The sequence below is a fragment of the Vanellus vanellus genome (assembly GCF_965231255.1).
Source record: "Vanellus vanellus genome assembly, chromosome: 2".
Lineage (NCBI taxonomy): Eukaryota > Metazoa > Chordata > Aves > Charadriiformes > Charadriidae > Vanellus > Vanellus vanellus.
The window spans coordinates 10,768,804-10,788,340 of NC_138906.1; the positions used below are offsets into that span (position 1 = coordinate 10,768,804).

Consider the following 19,537-nt stretch of genomic DNA (forward strand, 5'->3'; position numbering starts at 1 on the left):
CCGCAACAGATGTTAGGCTGTTGCCTGCACACCCCACATGATCAGTAGAATACATCTGCTACTTCATGAGGAATTGCCAAAACCCCCAACCATCCTCAAATGTTTTCAACCACTTTCAGAAGCGTCCACTCTGCTCAAGCTTTCAGTGACAAAGAGGAGTCCAGATAAACTTGCAGCCTCTTGATTACCCGAGAAGCTTTGTACCAATGAGGTTGTGCTCGGCAGAAGAACTCTAGAGAATGCTAATGAAAACTGGTTATTTTGTGCTTTTAATGCTTCTACTTAGAGTTTTAAACATTAGGTGTATTGCTCATATTTCAATTCTAATTGTTTCTGATAAGCTATCAGCAAAAAGTTAATGCTTATATTTAATTAAGTGGCACTTTCCAGAATTACTTTGCCAGTAGTACTATAATTAAATGATGTGAGAACAGTCTTTGATACATATGCTCATATTCTTTGCTAATACCAAAAATAGAATCTGTAAATCTGTAAATAGAAAAACTGGATGCACTAAGCGGCAGGCCAGGAAGGCTACAGCCATTACCGCATCACAGGGACTAGTATTAATATCTCTCTAATGCAGCATTTTCAAGCATTTCTTGTGTTCTGATGGGCTTTTCATAATTGACCTCCATAAGTCATAAAAAATGATTAAAAAAAGAATCTGGGAACTATGTGAATTGCTAATACCTCCTGGAATGCTGCCACATTATTTCCATCATTAGGTTATAGCTACCCGTTAGGTCTGAATTCATCTCACTTAACTTCAGCCATCTGTAAGGGGGCTGTCGAGGCACTTCCGATGAAAGAGAGGCGACCCAGAGACCGAGTTCCAGAGGGCAGTTCTTTCTTTACTAAAATACATCTCCAAAGCGGGAGGAATAAATCATGTCCTGGAGATGCCCCTTCCTTCTCTCTCTCTTCATAGTTGGAGGCCTTAAACTAGATGCTTAACTTTTAGACAGCTGAAGTCGCTTGAAGTGAAACCAGACCTTTCCCTCATGTTCCCAGGTGAGGGTTGACAATTCTTGAACTATGACGATCCTTTGATAATACTCTGACTCATGACTCAGCACTTGGAGACCAGCCCAGCTCTGCCTGGATCTTTGATAGCAGCTTCGACAGACCCACCAGACTTTATCAGCTTCTTGTATTGCAACGTTGATCCTCTGCCAGCAACATCAGATTTAATGCTATTTAACACAATATTCCAGACTTTTGCTGCAAGCAGCTAGCCATAAAAACATTGAATGCTTTTACTTTATACTTTTGCAAATACCTTTGAAGGTTTTCTGAATCAAAAAGCTTTTCTGTTTTATTAGTCTTATAAGTAGATCTAATTAAACATGTTACCTCTTTCTACGAGTCCTGCCTCTAAAATCCTTCCCGTGGCGTGACCTCTGATGAGGAGGAAGGTGGTTTTGGCTCTTTACATTATGTGGTTGTTCCTCCCTTTGTTTATCAGTGTTAACTTTTTACACAGAGGCTGCAAGATCCTTCTGTTGCGTGGAAAAAAACTGGCATGGGCAGTTATCATTGAAGAACTTTCAAACTATTATAAGACATCGAAATATGATTAACGCCAAAGTTTAAAAACAATTCTGAGAAATCCTCACTGAAATGAGTGTGACTGAACATACAGATCAAATTGAACTATGGGTCAGAAGAATTTTAATGGATTCCTGGGGAACCGGTCAGTCCTGTCCTGTGGTACTTGACCTAGGTAACTTGAAGGAGAGAAAGGGGGGTAAAAAGGTGGTTCAGCAGTACGTGATGAGCGTTACAAACATTGTTTATCAGAGTGCTCCTCTTAAAAGCAAAGTAATCACAGCCACAATATCTATTTTGAGCTTTGGGTGATCTGGGAGAAGCAGAGACCTTGCCTGGACGCACATAGATTAGATGACATTAGCCTGACAAATCTTAGAGGCTGAGCTGACCCACTGAAGACCTGAAGGGGTAAGAGGCGGGTGTGCTGCCAGACTGGGCTGAGGCAACGAGCACACTGGGCAGAGCAGCACGAAAGCAGCATTGCCCTCACCACTTACCAGTGCGCCACGTTCTGCTGGTCAGAAAACAAACAGAAGTCAGGAAAAGGAGACCATGAATGTCTATGTTTTCAAAACCAGTCTTGAATTTATGTTTTTCTATCTCTCTGTTAAATTCTACAAGAAACTGAGGAAAAGCAATAAAAAGCTGTCACTGTGCAGGTTTTTGTCCTCTTATTCTTGTGCTCCCAAAACAACAGTTCACATGTAACCCACTTCCCTGCATGAAAACATGTGTAGGGTTAAACCTTGTCAAGATGACTTCCAATGGAGTGCTTGGTCGTTGACCAACAGAGGCAGCTTGAACCACAGGCAGGAAATAGAGATTTCTTCTTTGGGAGGAGCTGAGCAGTCTGATGGACACTGCGTTAGAGGCAACCTCAGTCTGGAGCCTCTGGAGTTACTTCTCTCTGCTCCTAAGACCGTGAGATATAAATAGAACCCTGTAATTCCATACAGAATTATGCTTTTTTTTTTTTTTTTTTGCCACTGTTGTTCCACCTGTGGGGATAAATAGAAGATTTTATGGTCAGTGTCCATCAGGCGTTTTAATACAAAATCTTTCTGTAAACAATTAAAGCAAAGTAACTGCCTTGTGCTACTTCCAGTGTGTTTACTGAGGTGAGATTTTTAAACGACTGAAGACATTTCACACTATTCTCACCTGTCATAAGTTATGAAGGGTTGAGGGAAAAATGCTTCACATCAAGAAATGTTTGAAGCATTAAATAAAAATTTTCTATGATCTCCCAAGCTACACAGCACTGACCCGCTGCTTGCCTTTGCATTTGCTAGGGTGGGAATCCTCCAAGGTTTGCAGCTGTAACTTTCAGAAAGAGCCAGTCTAACCTACTAGTCTTTTTTTTTTTTTCTTTTTTCCCCAAGTGGATCCACAACATGGACTTCACAGCTGCTTGCTGATGAGAAACTAATAATAGTGCTAGGTGTCTCTTTGATCTAATTTTAAAGACTTGTTTCCATGACCACAATTTAGCACCACATCTCATGGAACAGTGTTTCTTTTGAAGCTTGTATTTCCCTCAAAGCACCAAGCCTATACTTTTCTTAGGGTTGTCCTACTACTTGCCTTGCTGATTTGTATTAGGTTTTCCTCTGTCTTATTCCAAGCTTGCTTTTTCCCTTTTGAACTGATCCCACTCCCACATTAAACACCTGCAAATTAATGAGTAGCCTTTCAATTGACTTTATTTGGGGAGGGCACGTTTTAGGTGTGGAAACTCTCTAATTTCACCTTGGTGATCTATAAATCAATGCTTCCTCCAGCTTCTTAAATAAAGGGCAAGAAATGTAATTTTACAGCAATTTAAATCATGGATAAAGTCCAAATTTTTAAAATAGAATAATAACTTGGCTGCTTAGGCTTTGCTCTCAGCCATGACACTCGGAAAACCACATACTCAAATATAACCCGAAGGATGCTTAAATATATTTGAACAGCACCAGGAATCTGTACAGGTGCCAGCTGGAAAACGATGACTCTGGCCTTAATTATGCGTGAGGGTTACAATTTTTGAGCCTCTAATAAGATGCTGGGGGGGGGGGGGGGGGAGGAGGAAGGGGAATTCTGTCTTCTCACTTCTAGCAGCCAAACTCACCTATTCAAAGAGTGTTTTTTTTAAATTCGGATGATTTTTCTTCTTTTACCAGCACACCTTGACATCACTCCTTTCCCCCCCACACCTCCCCTCAGAGAAACGCGGAGGGGTTTTACACCCAACCGCCTCCCTCTGGGGGCTCAGAAACCCCGGGGCAGGAGCAACGACGGTGCTGTGACAGGCACCGGCGCCGGGTAAGTCCCCTGCCCTGCCCTGCGGCACCGCCGGCCGCTGAAGGTGGCTCTCCCCGCGGCCTGACAGGGAAGGCGCCCGGAGGCCCGCCGGGCCCGGAGCCCCGCCCCCGCTGCAGGGCCGCGGGCCGCCGGCAGAGGGCGGGCTCTGCTTGCGGGCGGGCAGCGGCACGCCGTTCGAGAAACTTCCGGAAGCAGCCGGGCGGAAGTGACGCGGCGCGCTGACGAAGCTTCCTGTTTGCGGCTGAGGTGAGCTGCCGCCGTTGCCGTCGTGCCGGGGCTGCTGGCGGGGAGCGTGGCGGCTGCGCTGCGGAGGCACCGGGGCGGGTGAGTGCGGGGGGCGAGGCCGCCCCGGGACCGGCTTGGCCTCCTTCGGCCGTGTGAGGGGAACGGGGCGCCGGTTTCTGGGCCAGGCCTCGGTTCGTAGCAACAGTGTTGCTGGTAACGGGGCCTGAGCCGGCGCCGCCGCCATGCTGCGCGCTGGGGGACCGGCGCTGGAGCGTTCCTCGTAGGCAGTCCGGAGCGCTGCCAGCCTCGGGGTCGCCTTCCCTTCGGGGAGGCGTGGGGCGGCCGGAGCGAGGTTTGCGCGGGGAGCGGAGCGGGTGGCGGGGGTCTCCGGCGGGGAGGGAGCAGCCCCCGGGCGCGGTGGCTGTATTGGGCTTCTTATCCCGTCTTTCGGAGCGGAGGAGGTACAGCTTGGGATCGCCGCGCCGTACGGTCCCCGGTCGGCTTTCTCTCCGGTTTTCTGCAAGCGGAGAGGACCTAGGGGAAAAAAAAACACCTGTATTTTTATTTTTGATTGCGGAGGTTTCAGTTCCAAAATGGTGGGGGAGAGCCTCAGTTCACTTTTGTTTTGAACAGACCCTTTACTTAAAGTCTTTGGCTTTGCAGCATACTTTTTTGGCATGCTTGTAAACTAAACGTGCTTTTTTCCCCCGATAGAAGTAGGTTAGTTAAATTCTGCTCTGTGTTTATTAACTCGGAGTAGGGTTAGTAGTAAGGTGTGTTGTGGGTGAAGGTGGTAGGGGTCAGGTGTTTAGAACTCGCTGTTGCCACGTTCCAAGCTGAGTTGAAGACTGTCACTGGCAGGTAAGAAACCGAGTTTGTCGTCAGTATTTGCTGGACTTCAGAGCAGCCGGCAAGTTGGGAAGTAAAGTTATTTATGATCAGTGTTCCTGTTTGTACCAACACTTCATGCTGTGTTACAGTTTTACTGTTAGAGCTGTCGTGGCTGCTGAAAACCTGTGCTAGAGGCTTGAGCCATTCTAATGAAGGCATTAGAAAAGGTTATTCAAAATACCAAGCAATTTTTTTTTTTTTTAATTCTGATAATAATAAACTGCTTGTTTGGTTTCATTTGGACACAGTAGCATTGTAGAAGCTAAATTTATAACAATGCTAGTGTGCGAATGGTCAACCTTGTGATGTTGCATAGTCAATCAGTGATCAAGCCCTGAGTTTTTAGGATGTAAAGTGTCAAAAAGTGATAAGAACAACGTGTTGACACAGAGGGAACAGCTGAAATGAAACTAGGCTTTGCCTCTCCAGTCCTCTGAGGTTGCAGTTACTGCTGACCTTAATTTTTTGTTTACTCTTTGGAGATCTTGTACTCTAGTTAGGAGGGATTTTATGTTCAGCTGATGATCAGGAGCTTGGTGGTTGAAGTACCATTTAGTTTGCTGGATTATGTTGTCAAAGAAGATTTGTTTGGACCAGTGAGTAAATGTATTTACAGATCTTGTCTCCGATTACTTTTTTGTGTGGTTTTTTTTTTTTTTTTTTTTTTCATTTTAAACAACCAAAATGCTAACTAGCACACAATTCTAGTCTTTGTTTCCCCCTCTTGGCTCTCATGCTGCCTTTCCAGTGGAGAAGAGACCATTTGAAATGGAAGTTAATTTGGGATTAAATTTTCTTAAATAATCTCAGACACTGGAGAATAAATTTAAATTACCATTTCTACTGGCAATACTGTTTAAACTGTATTGTTAATAATTTCTCTCTCTGTAAACTGCAAAGTTCCCCTTGTTCTCCAACAGGGAGGTCTTTTTAGCATTTGTGCTTTCTGAGTATAGTGCATTCTTACCAAAACAGCTTTTCTGTCTGGTATTTTCTTCTGTCTTTCTTAGATTGATGCAGTTTGCCAATTTATCGTGGCTGGACTTTGAGGGAAAGCAAGCAAGGCTTCACTCTTGTGTAACATGGGATTTTTAGTTGGAGTGATAATATGTTTTGCTATTTAGTTTTTTAATAGCTATATACATTTGTTGCTACCTTCCACATTCTTTCTTTCCCACAGTAGAAATTTTGGAATGTACATGGAGAGGGAAAACTTCTTACACTTAAACATCATCTCAATAGCAAGGATATAAGAGTTCCCTATAGCATTTGGGCTGTTCTGAGGAAAGAAATACCCGTAGGTCTTTTTTAACTGTAAAACTTTCAGGACTCCTACATCTTTATATCTGTCCTTAACACATTGGCACAGTTAGGTCTCTGAGCTGAGGTTGTGCGGGATGAGGGTGATGACTGTTTTATTGTGAGTCCAGAGGCATTGAAGTTCTAGCCTGGAATTGACTGAAATGTCACACCAAGTTCAACAGACCGAGTGCAGCCACCCGTGTTAGCCGTGTTCAGCTCTGGCGCTGCTGGCTATAGAAGATAGTGTCTTGATCATGTCAATACACTGGACTTCCAGACTTGAGCAGACTGTTTCTTACCATGTAAATAGTGACGTTTTGAAGGGAATGTATTGCCTTAATTTTCAACTTAGTTGTGTGAGGTTTAATATTCTAGTATTTTGGTCCTTAAGTAGGAAGTGCTCCATTTCTCTAATAGCATTTATAAAGAACCTTGTCAGCTGTGTCCTGAAAACATTTTCTGTCAACAGCTTTTCCTTTGTCTTGATTTATTCCAGGAATGGAAGGATTAGTGAGAAATTACTTAGCTTTGTCAAAACTTGTTGGATCTTATATATGATGATTGTTTATTTCAAGGTAGATTTAAATTAAAACTGTGTTGATGATATTAGTAGGTATAAATTATATTTTCTTCGCTTTTAAATGAAATATGACTTTTGAATGTTAGATTTTTCTCAAGTTTAGACTTAAACAGAAGCAGAATAATGCTTTCATTATTTAGCTGCTAGGGAAGAAATAATTAATGCATACGAATTTCAGTCCTACAGTTACTAGTTGTGGGTTTCACCTATGCTTTCTATTTGTTCTGAATAAGTACTGAAATCCCATGGATACTAGTGAGGACACAGCACTTAATGAGGGTCTTACAGCTCATATCATAAATCTGAAGCCACTCGTAGCTACATTGCAGCTAGTTTTTGTTAAAAGTTTTTTAATTCTTTTGGTAAGAAGAAATTATTTTCTGTCTTAAAATGTAGTCTGAATCTATGTCAGCCTGTCATCATTGTTCTGAAAAAGAAATTGACGTTTGCTTTAGTGTAATTTTTTTTTTTTTTGCTGGTTGGCTTAAGTAAAATTATCATGACTCCAAAAACTACTTCAGGGGAAGTGTGTAGAAACTTTAAACTTTAATTTTCTTTTCCCTGGAGGATCATCTGGTTGCATGTTACTATTTGGCTGAAACTTTCTGGACCTGATCTTTCCCAGTTGAGGCTTTCACTGTTTTTAATCACTTAATCAAATACAGATTATACTTTTTTTTTTTTAAACGAGTTAGGAATATTTTTACTTTGTGTAAAATAGCCTTTTATGGTTAGTTTTAGGAGGGTACCAGTGTTCCAGATATTTGTATGACACAATTCCAAATTTGGACACCTGAGTAGTTGTGTTTTGGAAAAATGCCCCTTTGCTTTAAGGAGAGATTGTGAATAAGTACCCCTTGATTTAAGGCGTGCTCGTAGATCAGAAAGATGAGCAGTAGAGTATCAGCCAAGGGTGTGAGGGAACCCTATTCAATGACCTACTTCCTTTTCCAGTTCTTGTTAACTAGTTTACATATCTTTCACAGGTGAAGATTTCCTATTTCTTCTGTTTCCATTTTTGGTAGGTTAATTGTTTTTTTTTTTTTTTTTTTTAATCTTTTTTTTTACTTGCCCTCTTCAGGCTTTCCATGTGCCAGACAGTAATATAGACAAGAAAGTCCTCTGGTTCTTGCCACAGTTGTGTCTTGCTCTCCTGGGAGAGGAGACGAATGGACAGGGTTCTTTGTAACTTCTTGCTTTCAGGAAGTGAGTGACCCCTGTACAGGTGGCTCTTTTTTGGTTGTGGGTTTTGTTTGTGTTTTGTTGTTGTTGTTAGTTTGTTGGGTTTTTTTGTTTGTTTGTTTGTTTTATTTTTTGATGGAACTTGAACTGCAAGGTAAAGCAGTCAGCCTGGCTACCATTTACCCTGTATGAGCTGCATCCTCTCATATAATAGTGACTGTTATGTGAATGCACTCTGTTTTCTAACATAGAAACAGGATGTTTGGTGTAAACAGGAGATTAAACTAAGCTTTTTGGAATGTTCATTTTATTAGATTCATCTCATGGGGATGCTGTGGTAGTATTAATGTAATGAGTATAAGCATTGCTATTTAAGTATACTTTATGAACTTTAATTATATGGTAAATTTACGTTTTTCCATTAAACGATACATTTCAGGAATCTGTGAAGTTAAATTGTGACAGCTTTTCTAAACTTAGGTAGATTAGAAGTTAAAAATACAGAGCTTTTTTAATACATTTTAGTCTGTACCACAGCATGCATATATCAGTGGGAAGAAAAATCTAATGTCCGTGCATTATTTAAATGTATTTGTCAGATTAATTAACCACAAACTTCATACAGGTTTTCTTGCTCTGTATTGTTGTACTCATCAGAATTAAGGTAACTTTCTTTTGGTTCCTTAGCATTCTTAAACTTGCTCTTACAAAGATTCTTCTGGTTTATAATGTGGGTGTTTTTATGTTAGCACTTGTATAGCACTAGTACAGCCAAGAGACTGCTCGTGGTCTCAGCTCAGTTATGTATGGCTCATCCCAGATATTGTTGCTAGAACCAACAAAGATATCTTCATTTTATTTGGGATTTGACCAAGGTTTTGGGACTTGTATAGCTTTCTGTGTTGCTGAGTTGTACTAGGTAAAATGCACTTGATTGTTCCCTTGTGGTGTTCTGTTCTGAAGAGTTGTGGTGTGAGATTTGTCTTTTTTTGTTTAGGGCGTAGGATGACACCAGAAGGCACTTTCTATAACCAGTATCTGTGTTAAAGGCAGTGGCCTCCTTGACCCACTGGTACAAACGTGTCTTGGAAGCTTTGGCAAATATACCTAGTGCTTTATGGTTGATCTTTATTTACCCTTGTAATACCAACAAAAGACTACATGGGTAACTTGGAGAGATATAGGCAAGTAATTACTATTCATGGGTTACATTTGAAATCCATAGCTTGTGAGCAAATGAAGTGACTGAACATCTAAAGTTTGTTACTTTAAGACTGAAAATATTTGTATATGTCTCTGAATTTATGGTACTGTAAATAATACAAAGCTTAGCACAGGTGTCTTAGCTATATAAAAATCAGACTAAGAAATACTAGAAAACTTTTAAAAGTGTGTGTTGCTTGGCATTCGTTGTATGGCGGTGGATCCACAACAGTATCAATGCTACTGTAATCTTGTTCATACTTTGAAGGAGTGTAAAATTTCATCAGGTCCAGCTGACGTACTGCTTTCTAATACAACTCTTGGAATGTGAAAAATAATATTTTTTTTGGTCATAGGTTGCAGTTCCCAAGCATCCTCGAGTGTGTGCATCATCTGTTAACATACCAGAGACATCTCTAAATTGCTTGGTTGCTGTTGAGTAGGTTCAACACAAGCTCAAGCTGAACTGGCATTCAGAAAAGCTGTCCTGGTGTTCTTGCTGTGTTGCCAGCAAGATGCAGTCCTTTAGATGTGTTCTTAGAAAGTGGGCAGGTACTAGGAATTGGATGGCTGTGCAACTTGCTTAGGATGTTGATGACTGGCTGCTTCTGTGAATTGCATGAATCAGGAATTTGGAACTCCCATCTCCCTCTACCCAGGTGACTGCACTAGTCACTAAGCTTGAGCTATTCTAGCGTGTTTCAGGACACTCTGTGCTGCCCTGTTGCTTCATGGCCAGAAATAGATAACTTTTTCTGACTAGGCTGACTGCAAAGGTCGCATGCCCCTTGTTGTCTGAATTCCATCCTGACTGATCTAAGAATTTCTTGTTTGGATACCTTCCTCCCTTCTGTATTGTTAGGGGTGCTGCTTCTTCATCCCTGCAAGTTGTGCATCTGATTACTTTTTTCTTCTCTTTGTCATCTGATCTCATAAAAGTTTATAGCTCTCTGCATATCTGTCTTGTGTAATTCTTCTCATGCCTTTTATGTAGCTGAGGACTTTGCTGTAGAGAGAGTTTATGAGCTGGGTTTCAAGAGCGCTCTAAACTGACCTGACTTTGGGCTGTGCAGTAAGAGGGAGGTCCCAAGCCTGGTCACGCACTCCTGTCAGTTGTCTTGTGTCAGTACAAGTGTTCAGGGTTTCTGCTTGATAAGCCAAAACAAAGCTGACTTCTCCTGTGATGACTGAGAAATCTATAAGCTATGGAAACTTTTAGTTCACATGAACGTTTGGATAGTTGATTCGCTCAGGCTCCAAAGAAGGAGTTAGTAGCTGATAGCATCCTGTCAACAGAGCAGTTATGAATACAAATAACTAGATTTTTGCAAGCAAACATGAAGGCTGTGTTTGCTCTTTCATCTGGAGGGTTTTTTTGCTTGTTTTTTTCTTCTGAGACTGTGAAGATTTTCTGTGGTTGGAGGTGGGAAATTAGCTAATGTGGGCTGGCTTCCGTGTGGCTTTGGAAAAAAACCTGTATGAATGCCTAGTTAATGAGTCTTGCTGGTGAATTTAGAGATAAATTGTTTGACAGATTTGGGGTTGGAATAAGATTTTTGTCATGTCATTTTGGTTAGGACAGTTGAGTGTTTTTGCTTTTCATTTTGCAGGAAGGTATATGGTTTGCTTCTTTGAATTATCTAGGTGTTTTGACCATGCAGATTCCTACTAGCCTTTAAAAAAATAAAATCAGTAGTTTTATCAGCTGTTTTCTGTTTTGTTATAAGTTGATGGTGGTTGTTTTCTCGAGTGAATATTTTAAATATTTTTTTCCTGGAAAGATTGGGCACGGAGGTCTTTTCTAGTTTATAAGTGGTAGGGTTTTTTTTTTTTTTTGGTTTGTTTTTTTTTCTCCTTACTGGATGTTGAGCAAAAATCCAAGTATTTTTAAGAGGCTAAATATTGGCTCATGCTGTTTCATGGTTTTGGATGTTTTGCTTAAGATGGGCAAAAAATAAAAAGCTGGAGATGAATTTTCTTCACATAAATATTGCTAAAACTGTTTTGCACACAAGAAAGTTCCTATGATACCTAAAATTGTAGCAGTGCAGTTTATGCTTTATGGTAACTAGCAGATAGAAATAATGATTAATTGGAGATGAACTCTTCCTGTCACATGAATGTTTTATTAAGGGAAGGAGAATATAAACAGTTTCTTTTCTTTAGAGAGCGGCTGGCTTGTCTTAATTCCAGACTTTATATTAGTGGCAAGTAGAAGCTGAACAATAATACACTTACAGAAGAATAGAATATGCAACCCCCAGACATTTTTTTGAAACAAATGATTCCTCTGTTTTTGGAGGAGTAACTTTTTAGGGTCAGAGTAATCTGGTAAGTGCTTGTCATGTTGCCTAAGTGCTCATCTTTGGTCCCAACTTCAGGCTTCTGTTATTTAGGATATATTAGTATTATTGAGTCTGAACTTATAACACTGCAGGATTGTTTTTAAACAAACAGCTGAAGTGTTTAAAGAAATATGTGTCAAAATCAATATGACTACCAGTGAGTATAAAATTCTCTAGGAAAAAATGTGATTTCCTTTTTTACATCTAAGTTGCTTTTCCTACCTGCTTATTCCAGCGAGAAGCTTGAGTTTTGAATTTTACCTCTAAGATAACTGCCTAAATTGAGAGGAGTGCTAATGCAAGTCTTGAATTTAAGGAAAAAAGGAGAACATGGAAAAAACACTTAGCAGTATGGTATGTGCTCTTAAGTGTTGTGGCTTCTTGCTGTTAGCTCGCTGGTTTTGGGCTAGTATCTCTTGTTAGGAGGGGCTTTGACCTCCGTCCTTAGGCTTAACTCATACTAGATTCCCCCTCCCAATTTCTGTCTGTAAACTGTATGTTCCGTATATGCTATTACTCATAAGGATTGGCTACAGGATTTGATAACATAATTAACCCATGCTAACCATATGCCTCACAGCAAAACTAGTGAGGCTAGTTGATAGCAAATATTCTGGGATATTTTTGGTAATCTATATATTTACATATTGTACCCTGCCATTACTATATTAGTATTGGCATTCTTAATGGTCACTTTAATGCTTGTTTCCCAACTTCCCCTGGTATTGGTCACCGTATTAACTATACCTTTACTATTTTTTTCGGTGTGCAGGTTTCTTCAAAGGGCAAGATTGATTAGAGGTCTGTTTACCTGCTACACTTTAATTTTGTAAGTGTTTGTGGGACTGTGTGGTTAACTAGGTTGCTAAAACCATGTTTTAAAAACGCGTAGCTCCTCAAATACATTTGTTTCCGTAAGTAGTTTGGAGGGGGGAGGTAGCATGGCAGGGTATCTCTTAAACTGGTTTTGCCATTTGAAGAAATGTGTGTGTAACCACATCCCTAATTAAAGGTAATTAAACTTTAACCTACAACAGCAATGTATTTTGAAGATGTACCTATTTATTTTAAAAGGAAGTCTCTCTTTAATGTTTGTATCCCAGGATGTTGGAAGATACATGTATACTTGTACAATAAATTAATTTCAGAGTATTTCACTGGGCTATATCATGCTTCATTCTTTCAGCATTTATGTGAAAGAACATGAAAATGAGGCTTTGCCTGGGCTGAAATGAAAAACACTAAAAGACTTGGAGGGGGGAAGGGATTTTAATGAATTTTTGTTCTTGATGCACAGGATAAGAAAATGTGACATACATTGCTGTATTGTTACGTTCTAAGTATATTTGGGTGACTTTTTCTGCAATGAGTTGGTAACTTGTTGAAAAGATCAGTGTTGCCTTGTTCATAAAACTTGAAACGAACCAGCAGCAGCGGTAGGATGGAAAGGTGATTGGAAGTTTTGCTGGAATGGAGACTTGTTACAGTGGTGGGGAGGAGAAGCCTTTGCATGAAGGGATGAAATGTTCTTGAAATTGTTAGAAAGATTCTTTAATCTTAGTGGTTGTTTAGTTGAAGTAATGGTTAGTATAACTGTTCCTTTGAACTCTTCTCTACTATGGAGAAGAAACTGTCAGTATTTAAATGGAGTAGGGCAAGTGCTTTTTATTCTAACTTACAGGTTTCTTAAGACACTTGTGAAAACTTTGTCTTGTACTAAGAAACACAAGGTGCTTCTGTATTTGAGTTGGTTGGTTAACCTTGCAGTTTGAGCAGTCTTGCCTGGCTATGTACTTTATGTTGGTAAACATAAAGGAAGTAAATGGAATTCCTTAGCTTTGGCAATATGTGAATTTTCTGTCAGGGTTTGAGTACAAGAAAGGCTTATTGGAAACTGCAGGTGGAATTTTAGATTTTGAAGACCTGGACATACATTGCTCTTTTGAAGGGACCATCTCAGTGGAAGTAATATTCTGAACAGTAGATGTGAAAGATGTGGCTGTTTGTTTATGCTCATATATGCTTAAGACATGACATAAAGTAAACGTGATACATGATTTCTTTTGCATTGAGTTACTAATATATATATCAAAATGGTGACATACTGTACGTAGTTTTCTTAGTATATTGATTAAATCTAGCTTGGCAGTCTAATTTGTTTCAGGAACCCGCTGTTTACCTGTGTCTCTGTGCACTGTGTTTCAGTGGGATTAAAGAACATAAACAAAAATCAGAATCAAAGTAATTGTTTGATCTGTCAACCTAAAAATAAAACACTTTTGTTTTTTGGTGTTTGGAACATTTGCATTTCTAAAAACAAGCAGCTCTCTTAAATCAGGTTTGGTACTGGAAGATACTAGGCTCCTACCTGACTTTTATAAAGTAGCATTACAGACAAGCTTCATTTACAAGTTCTTGTTGTTACAGGAATTGAACGACTCAGCTGTTGTTAACAAGACATCTACTGAAACATGGTGGATTACTATGAAGTTCTGGGAGTGCAAAAGCATGCCTCAGCAGAAGATATTAAAAAAGCGTAAGTATCACTGGTGTGTGTATATATATATACAAGATAATTTATGTATTTTAAGGAACAAATATGATCACATGGTTTCTGGATTCTCACTTTGTTGTCAATATTAGGATGAGTAGTAGTCATCTGAGGTGATACCTTTGCTAACAAAGAAATATTCAGTGTTCTGAGGAAAAAGCATTTGCTTATTTTTATGAAATTGGGAAAAGAATCCTGGGTACTGCTAAAGTGAAAGTGCCAGCAGTCACTGGTTTTTGATCAGTATTAAATATGTTTCCATGCAAGTGTGCCTCCAGACTTGATATGGTCCAGGCAGTGACAGTCCCCTTCTGTGGCTGAATTACAGTAACTAGTCTTCCCCTCCATTTGCAGAGGTGTTTTTTCAAATTTCTTAACAAGTATTTGGCACATTGCTTTTTTGGATACTAGCTCTTTCTTAACATGAGGCCTGGTTTCTGTGCTTAGATTTTGATGGACTGAACATCTGTTACTACTAAAAAAACCACAACACTTTAAAGTGTTCAAAGGAATTAAATACAGTTCTTTGTTTAGATTTACTGTTTATGTACTGTTTTAAGTTGGGTGTATGTAACATTTTCAAAAGATACCATTTGCTTTTCAACAAACAATTGGGAGGAAACATTTCTGTAGGACACCTTTCTAGTATACCAAAACTGTTTGACAGTTAATTGCAGTTTTAAGTGGTCTGGAAATACCGTGTTTCTCTCTTGCCTCCTCCTAGGTGCCTGAGCTTAATTAATCAACTTGCACTAGTGTGTGGAAATTTGATTTATGTTTTTTTCCTCCCTTGTTCTTTTGCAAATTCCTGCGCATACTACTTTGTTAACTCAAATGTTTGAACTGTGATCTTGTCTGACTCTATGTAAAAGACTCCAAATCAACCTAACTGCAAGCTTAGCCTGGCCTCTCTAAGTAGTTATGAACACTTTGCCTAAAATACTTCATTTGAGGGTAGGACTTGTGCGCAGGTGTCGTAGTCAAAGAAGCCACTGATGTTAGGTTGCTGCTGCAGTTTGGTATCAGGTTACTCTTGGAGCTTTTCTTTTTTTTTTTTTTAAAAGCAAATCTGAGCAGATGATTCTTTGTGTACCCGCAGAATCTGGTGGTACTGGTCTAGATGCAAGATACAAAGCACTGGGGAATTTCTAAATACTTCAGTTCCTGACAACATGTTCGAAATATTTTGTGTTTACATATTTCGCATATTCCTTCATTTCAGAGTAAAATGTCCTTTATTTTTCTTTCGTTTAGGTACCGTAAATTGGCATTAAAATGGCACCCTGATAAAAATCCAGACAATAAAGAAGAGGCAGAACGGCAATTTAAACAAGTAGCTGAGGCCTATGAAGTTTTGTCAGATGGTAGGTATTTTAAAAGGGCTCTTGAACTGCAGGTCTCTAGACTGGGTATCAGACTGAAAATGCTGATGTGTGATACTTTAAAGGGATATTTTAACTTTGGTTTACCATCCAACTCAACTACTTCCTCTTCAAAAGAAAGGAGAGAGGAAGAAGCCTGCAGATAAGACAGAATAAGCAGAAATTTTGAAACAAAAAATTGAGGATCTCTCTAGATGAGTAACCAAACCAGTTTCCTTCTAAAAACTGAAATCCTGCTTGCCAGGCCCTCTTCAGAAATTTCTGAAGAGATTCTGTGAATACCAGGATTCATTTTATCTTGTTACAGATATGATAAGATAAGATGTTAACATCTTATCAATGTTACTATCAGTGTAGGGGAATTACTGTGTTTATCCAATAAAAATCAGGCTAGACAAACTCAGAAGTATCTACTGCTGGGCTTGCTGCTTCTAGTTCTTGTAACAGTAAACTAGTCTTGACAAAACCCAAGCATGTTGTAAGCCTTGTTGAAAATTTGGATTGCGTTTGGGTGAATTCTGTAAATTCAGTCAACTGTGATACTGAGGAGAGTGTTTATATTTTGAATTGTTCTGAAACAGTTGCTTAGCCTGACCCATGTGGTGCAGGAATTCAGCTTATATTTCCCCTGTATTGTTTCCCTTGAAAAGTATCATTAGCTTTTATTATCGTTCTGGCAAAAGCAGTCTGAATCATAACAAAGTGATTTAAGCCACTTTGATTATTTTCCCCTGTAATTGACTGCAGCTGTCTGTGTGCTATTTCTGAAGTGTCCTTGGTTTCACCTGAGACCAGTGAGCATGGGAAAGCTATATTTAAAGCACTAGCAGCATTTAGATTACCTTTCAGAATTTGGTCTGGTTTATCAAGCTGCAGTCTTTCTTTTGTTGGTTTTGATACTTAATTGACATGGGAGAAGCAGAACTTAATTTATGGGCAGTTCATTGTCTACTTGTCTTCTAGAGTAGTTTAACCTTCTTAAGCAAATTTTTAAAGCAAGATAAAAATAGGGTACTGGTCTGGTTGTTACACAGATCTGTAAGTTTCTTAAGTTCTTCAGAAATAGTACACTGCTAGAATTTTAGAACATCTTCTAAAAATGCTTCCTGGTTTTGGATCTAGACCAAATCCTAAGTTATTGGTGTCTTAACAATCATTTGTGCAGGGATATCTGAACCCTGAGCCCTGTGGTTGAGAGGCAATCAACTGTTCTGCAGACTTATTGATATTTTCTAACACCATTACAGGCTTGAATGAAGTGAGATTTTTGTCAGAAGACAAAGGGGTTGTAAGGGATTACATAAGCAGAGTGTTGAAATTGGGTGATCATAGAACACGCTTCCCTTGTGGTTTCAAGAATGGTATATTTTCCAAGGTGAACTTTGGGCTTTGTGAGCCTTCAGGTCTTCCTCTCTGTTTCCTGTTCCTTCTGACAATTTGTCTGCCTTCCTGCTTTAGTCATTTTTCATTGGTGGGTGGGCTAACCTTTCTTTAAAAATTGCTCTCTAGAAAGGCAGTACATGTAATGTACTAAGCTTTGCCGGGGATGTGTGTGTGTGAATTTATTGCAAGTTTCCATTGTTTGTAGATGATGACCAGTATATAAAATTTCAATTCCTGTTAGTCAGAAGTACTTTGCTTTTCAGCAGCTGTTTGAGATAACTTCATGTTCTTTCAGTGATGCTATTTAAATTTCAGAAACATCTCTCACTGAAGAGATTCCAGTGGGAATAGCATGTTAATATTAAGAGTCTAAAATCAGATGCCCTGACTGGTTTTTGGCTGATGCTTCCACAGCAGTGCAAGCAAAATAAGCTGACTGTCTGCCTCTTTAAGCTCTTCAGGTTCCCTTCTGGTACTAACAGTACAGTCTGATCTTATGTAGTAATGTAGAGTTAATTTTTCTCTCCTTTCTCGTGGATACTGGAAGGCTGGTCTGCATTGAAATTAAGAGCGAGCCATTCTGTGTCTTCTGAAATAATAGAGCAAGCAGTTTTAGTTAGATCCTTCAGTGGCATTTTTTTAACATAACTTCATTCCCCTTTATTAAACTAGAAGTGATTGTAATTAATTTGAGGGGTTATGCTGTCACTCATGCAAACGCTGTCCTTCCTTTCTCATAACTCTGTCACAATGGGCTTGGTCTGGTGCAATAAAAGGAAAAGAGGTAATGGTCAAGGTTTGCAACAAGGGAAATTCCAGTTGGATAGAAGGAAGAAAATGCTTACAATGAGAATGCTTGAGCACTGGGACTGTTTTCAAGGGAGACTGTGGAATCTTCTTTTCTTGGCGATTGATGAGATCAGGACTTTATCCAGGCAAGTTTTGACCAACTTTGAGATTAGACTTGTTTGGAGGAGAAGGCTGAATTACAGAGGTCCCTTACAACCTAAAGCTTTCTGTGGTACCTATGTAAAGATGATGACTGCGGTATTCCTTTTAAAAGCAAACTTCCTTGTGGAGCTTGTCCTTATACCAGATTTTTTTTCTGATGCGACAGGACCTGAGCTTTTACAACTAATGGTAATAAGTCTAAAGTTTAGTACCTGTTTTATCTGAACCTAAACTGCTTTGGCAATTCTCAACAAAAATGTTCAGCAGTTACATGCCAGAGCTTTCTTAAATAAACTAGCTTTGAGAAGATGTATAGCTGAGACTACCAGTTAAGTCCTTTTGGTTTTTTCCAAATTCAAAGTGCCTGTTTACTGATATGATGTACAACTTCTCCTTGTAGCTAAAAAACGTGACATCTATGACAGATACGGAAAAGAAGGCTTAATAAATGGAGGCGGAGGTATGTTGACAACTAGCATTCTTTGCTTTCTCTATTCTGGTGGAAAGCCATTTTCTGCAGCTTTCTTTTTAAGGCAGGCATCTGGAAATGTCTAAACTAAGGCCTAAAATGTTATCTTCTGAAAATTGAAATTAAATTGTTTTTACAATTTTTCTAGTTGTTATAAAAGGTATTACTGATATCTGGAAACAGAGAAAAGAGAATTAATTATAAAAAGCATTGTGTGTATTTAACTTGAGTGATACCTGAAAGGGAAAGAGAAATTTTAGAAATGTGTTTATTTTTAAATGATTCAAATACCATACAGGCTCGAACTTAATTGTTAGTAAGAATGTGTGAGGGTAATTGAAATTTAACTTCTCTTTGTAGGTGGAAATCATCATGATAATCCATTTGAATTTGGATTTACATTCCGTAACCCAGAAGATGTCTTTAGGGAGTTTTTTGGTGGAAGGGACCCCTTTTCATTTGACTTCTTTGGTAAGTAATACACTGTTTTTAGTTATGTGTATCTAAAATGTGGCTAAAGCTTTACTCTTACAAAACAAATATAGCTAATGCAGCTTTATTAGAAATAGCTCTGAAAATTGGAGGTAAATAGTGGGTATTTTTTGTATTATTTTTAAAATGTTTGTTTCCTACCTGTTCTTGGTTGATTTGGTAGTACAGAACAGGTATGGCTTGCCAATTTGTGTTTTGTTGCAAGGCCTGGTTTAAAAAAACCCTTAAAATCATGGCTGCTGTGTCTGTAGGTTGGACGGAACTAACATTCAACGGAAAAAGTATACACTGGGATTCCCTCTCGAGAATTTAACCAGGCGAACTTAGTCTGTTGAATTTGATCTCTGTTGATCTGTAAATATTTAATGTAGCTTTGAGAGCTTCTGAAGTGGACAGGTTAACTGTTACACCGTGGCTCTCAGTGTGAACTTGTGTCATAGCAGGAATGATTTTTTTTTGTATCAAAATAAAAACAGCTGGAGATATAATCTAGACATTTTCCCAAATTCATATCACACGTTTGCTTGGGGTTAAAGCCCCTAAAGGCTCAGATGGCTTAAATAGTTCTTGAAGCCCAGATGTTTCATTTAGTTAAAGTTGTCAAAGTAATCTTTGTATCATAGTGTTGTTGGTCTTTTGGCTTGTGATGTTGCTTGCTCTAGTGTATTGAAGGTCTTTTCAGAGTTGCTGGAGTTCTTGCTCAGTCTCTCTGTGTATGTT

The 19,537-nt window shown here is 39.2% G+C and overlaps 1 protein-coding gene across 4 annotated transcripts in view; it reads left to right on the top strand.

The window, feature by feature from the left end:
• Positions 1 to 4,100: 4,100 nt before the first annotated feature.
• The window catches only part of DNAJB6 (DnaJ heat shock protein family (Hsp40) member B6), a 63,827-nt gene continuing 48,390 nt past the window's right edge, over positions 4,101 to 19,537 (top strand). For 3 of the 4 annotated variants that reach the window (XM_082479340.1, XM_082479338.1, XM_082479341.1), the window contains exons 1-5: positions 4,101 to 4,185; positions 14,017 to 14,125; positions 15,395 to 15,504; positions 18,257 to 18,316; positions 18,686 to 18,796. In XM_082479340.1, coding sequence (XP_082335466.1) covers positions 14,061 to 14,125; positions 15,395 to 15,504; positions 18,257 to 18,316; positions 18,686 to 18,796 — 346 coding nt within the window. In that variant the 5' untranslated portion in view covers positions 4,101 to 4,185; positions 14,017 to 14,060. Of the gene's footprint in view, positions 4,186 to 11,837; positions 11,944 to 12,361; positions 12,419 to 14,016; positions 14,126 to 15,394; positions 15,505 to 18,256; positions 18,317 to 18,685; positions 18,797 to 19,537 lie in introns of those variants that run through there. The other variant, XM_082479339.1, reaches the window with a different exon arrangement.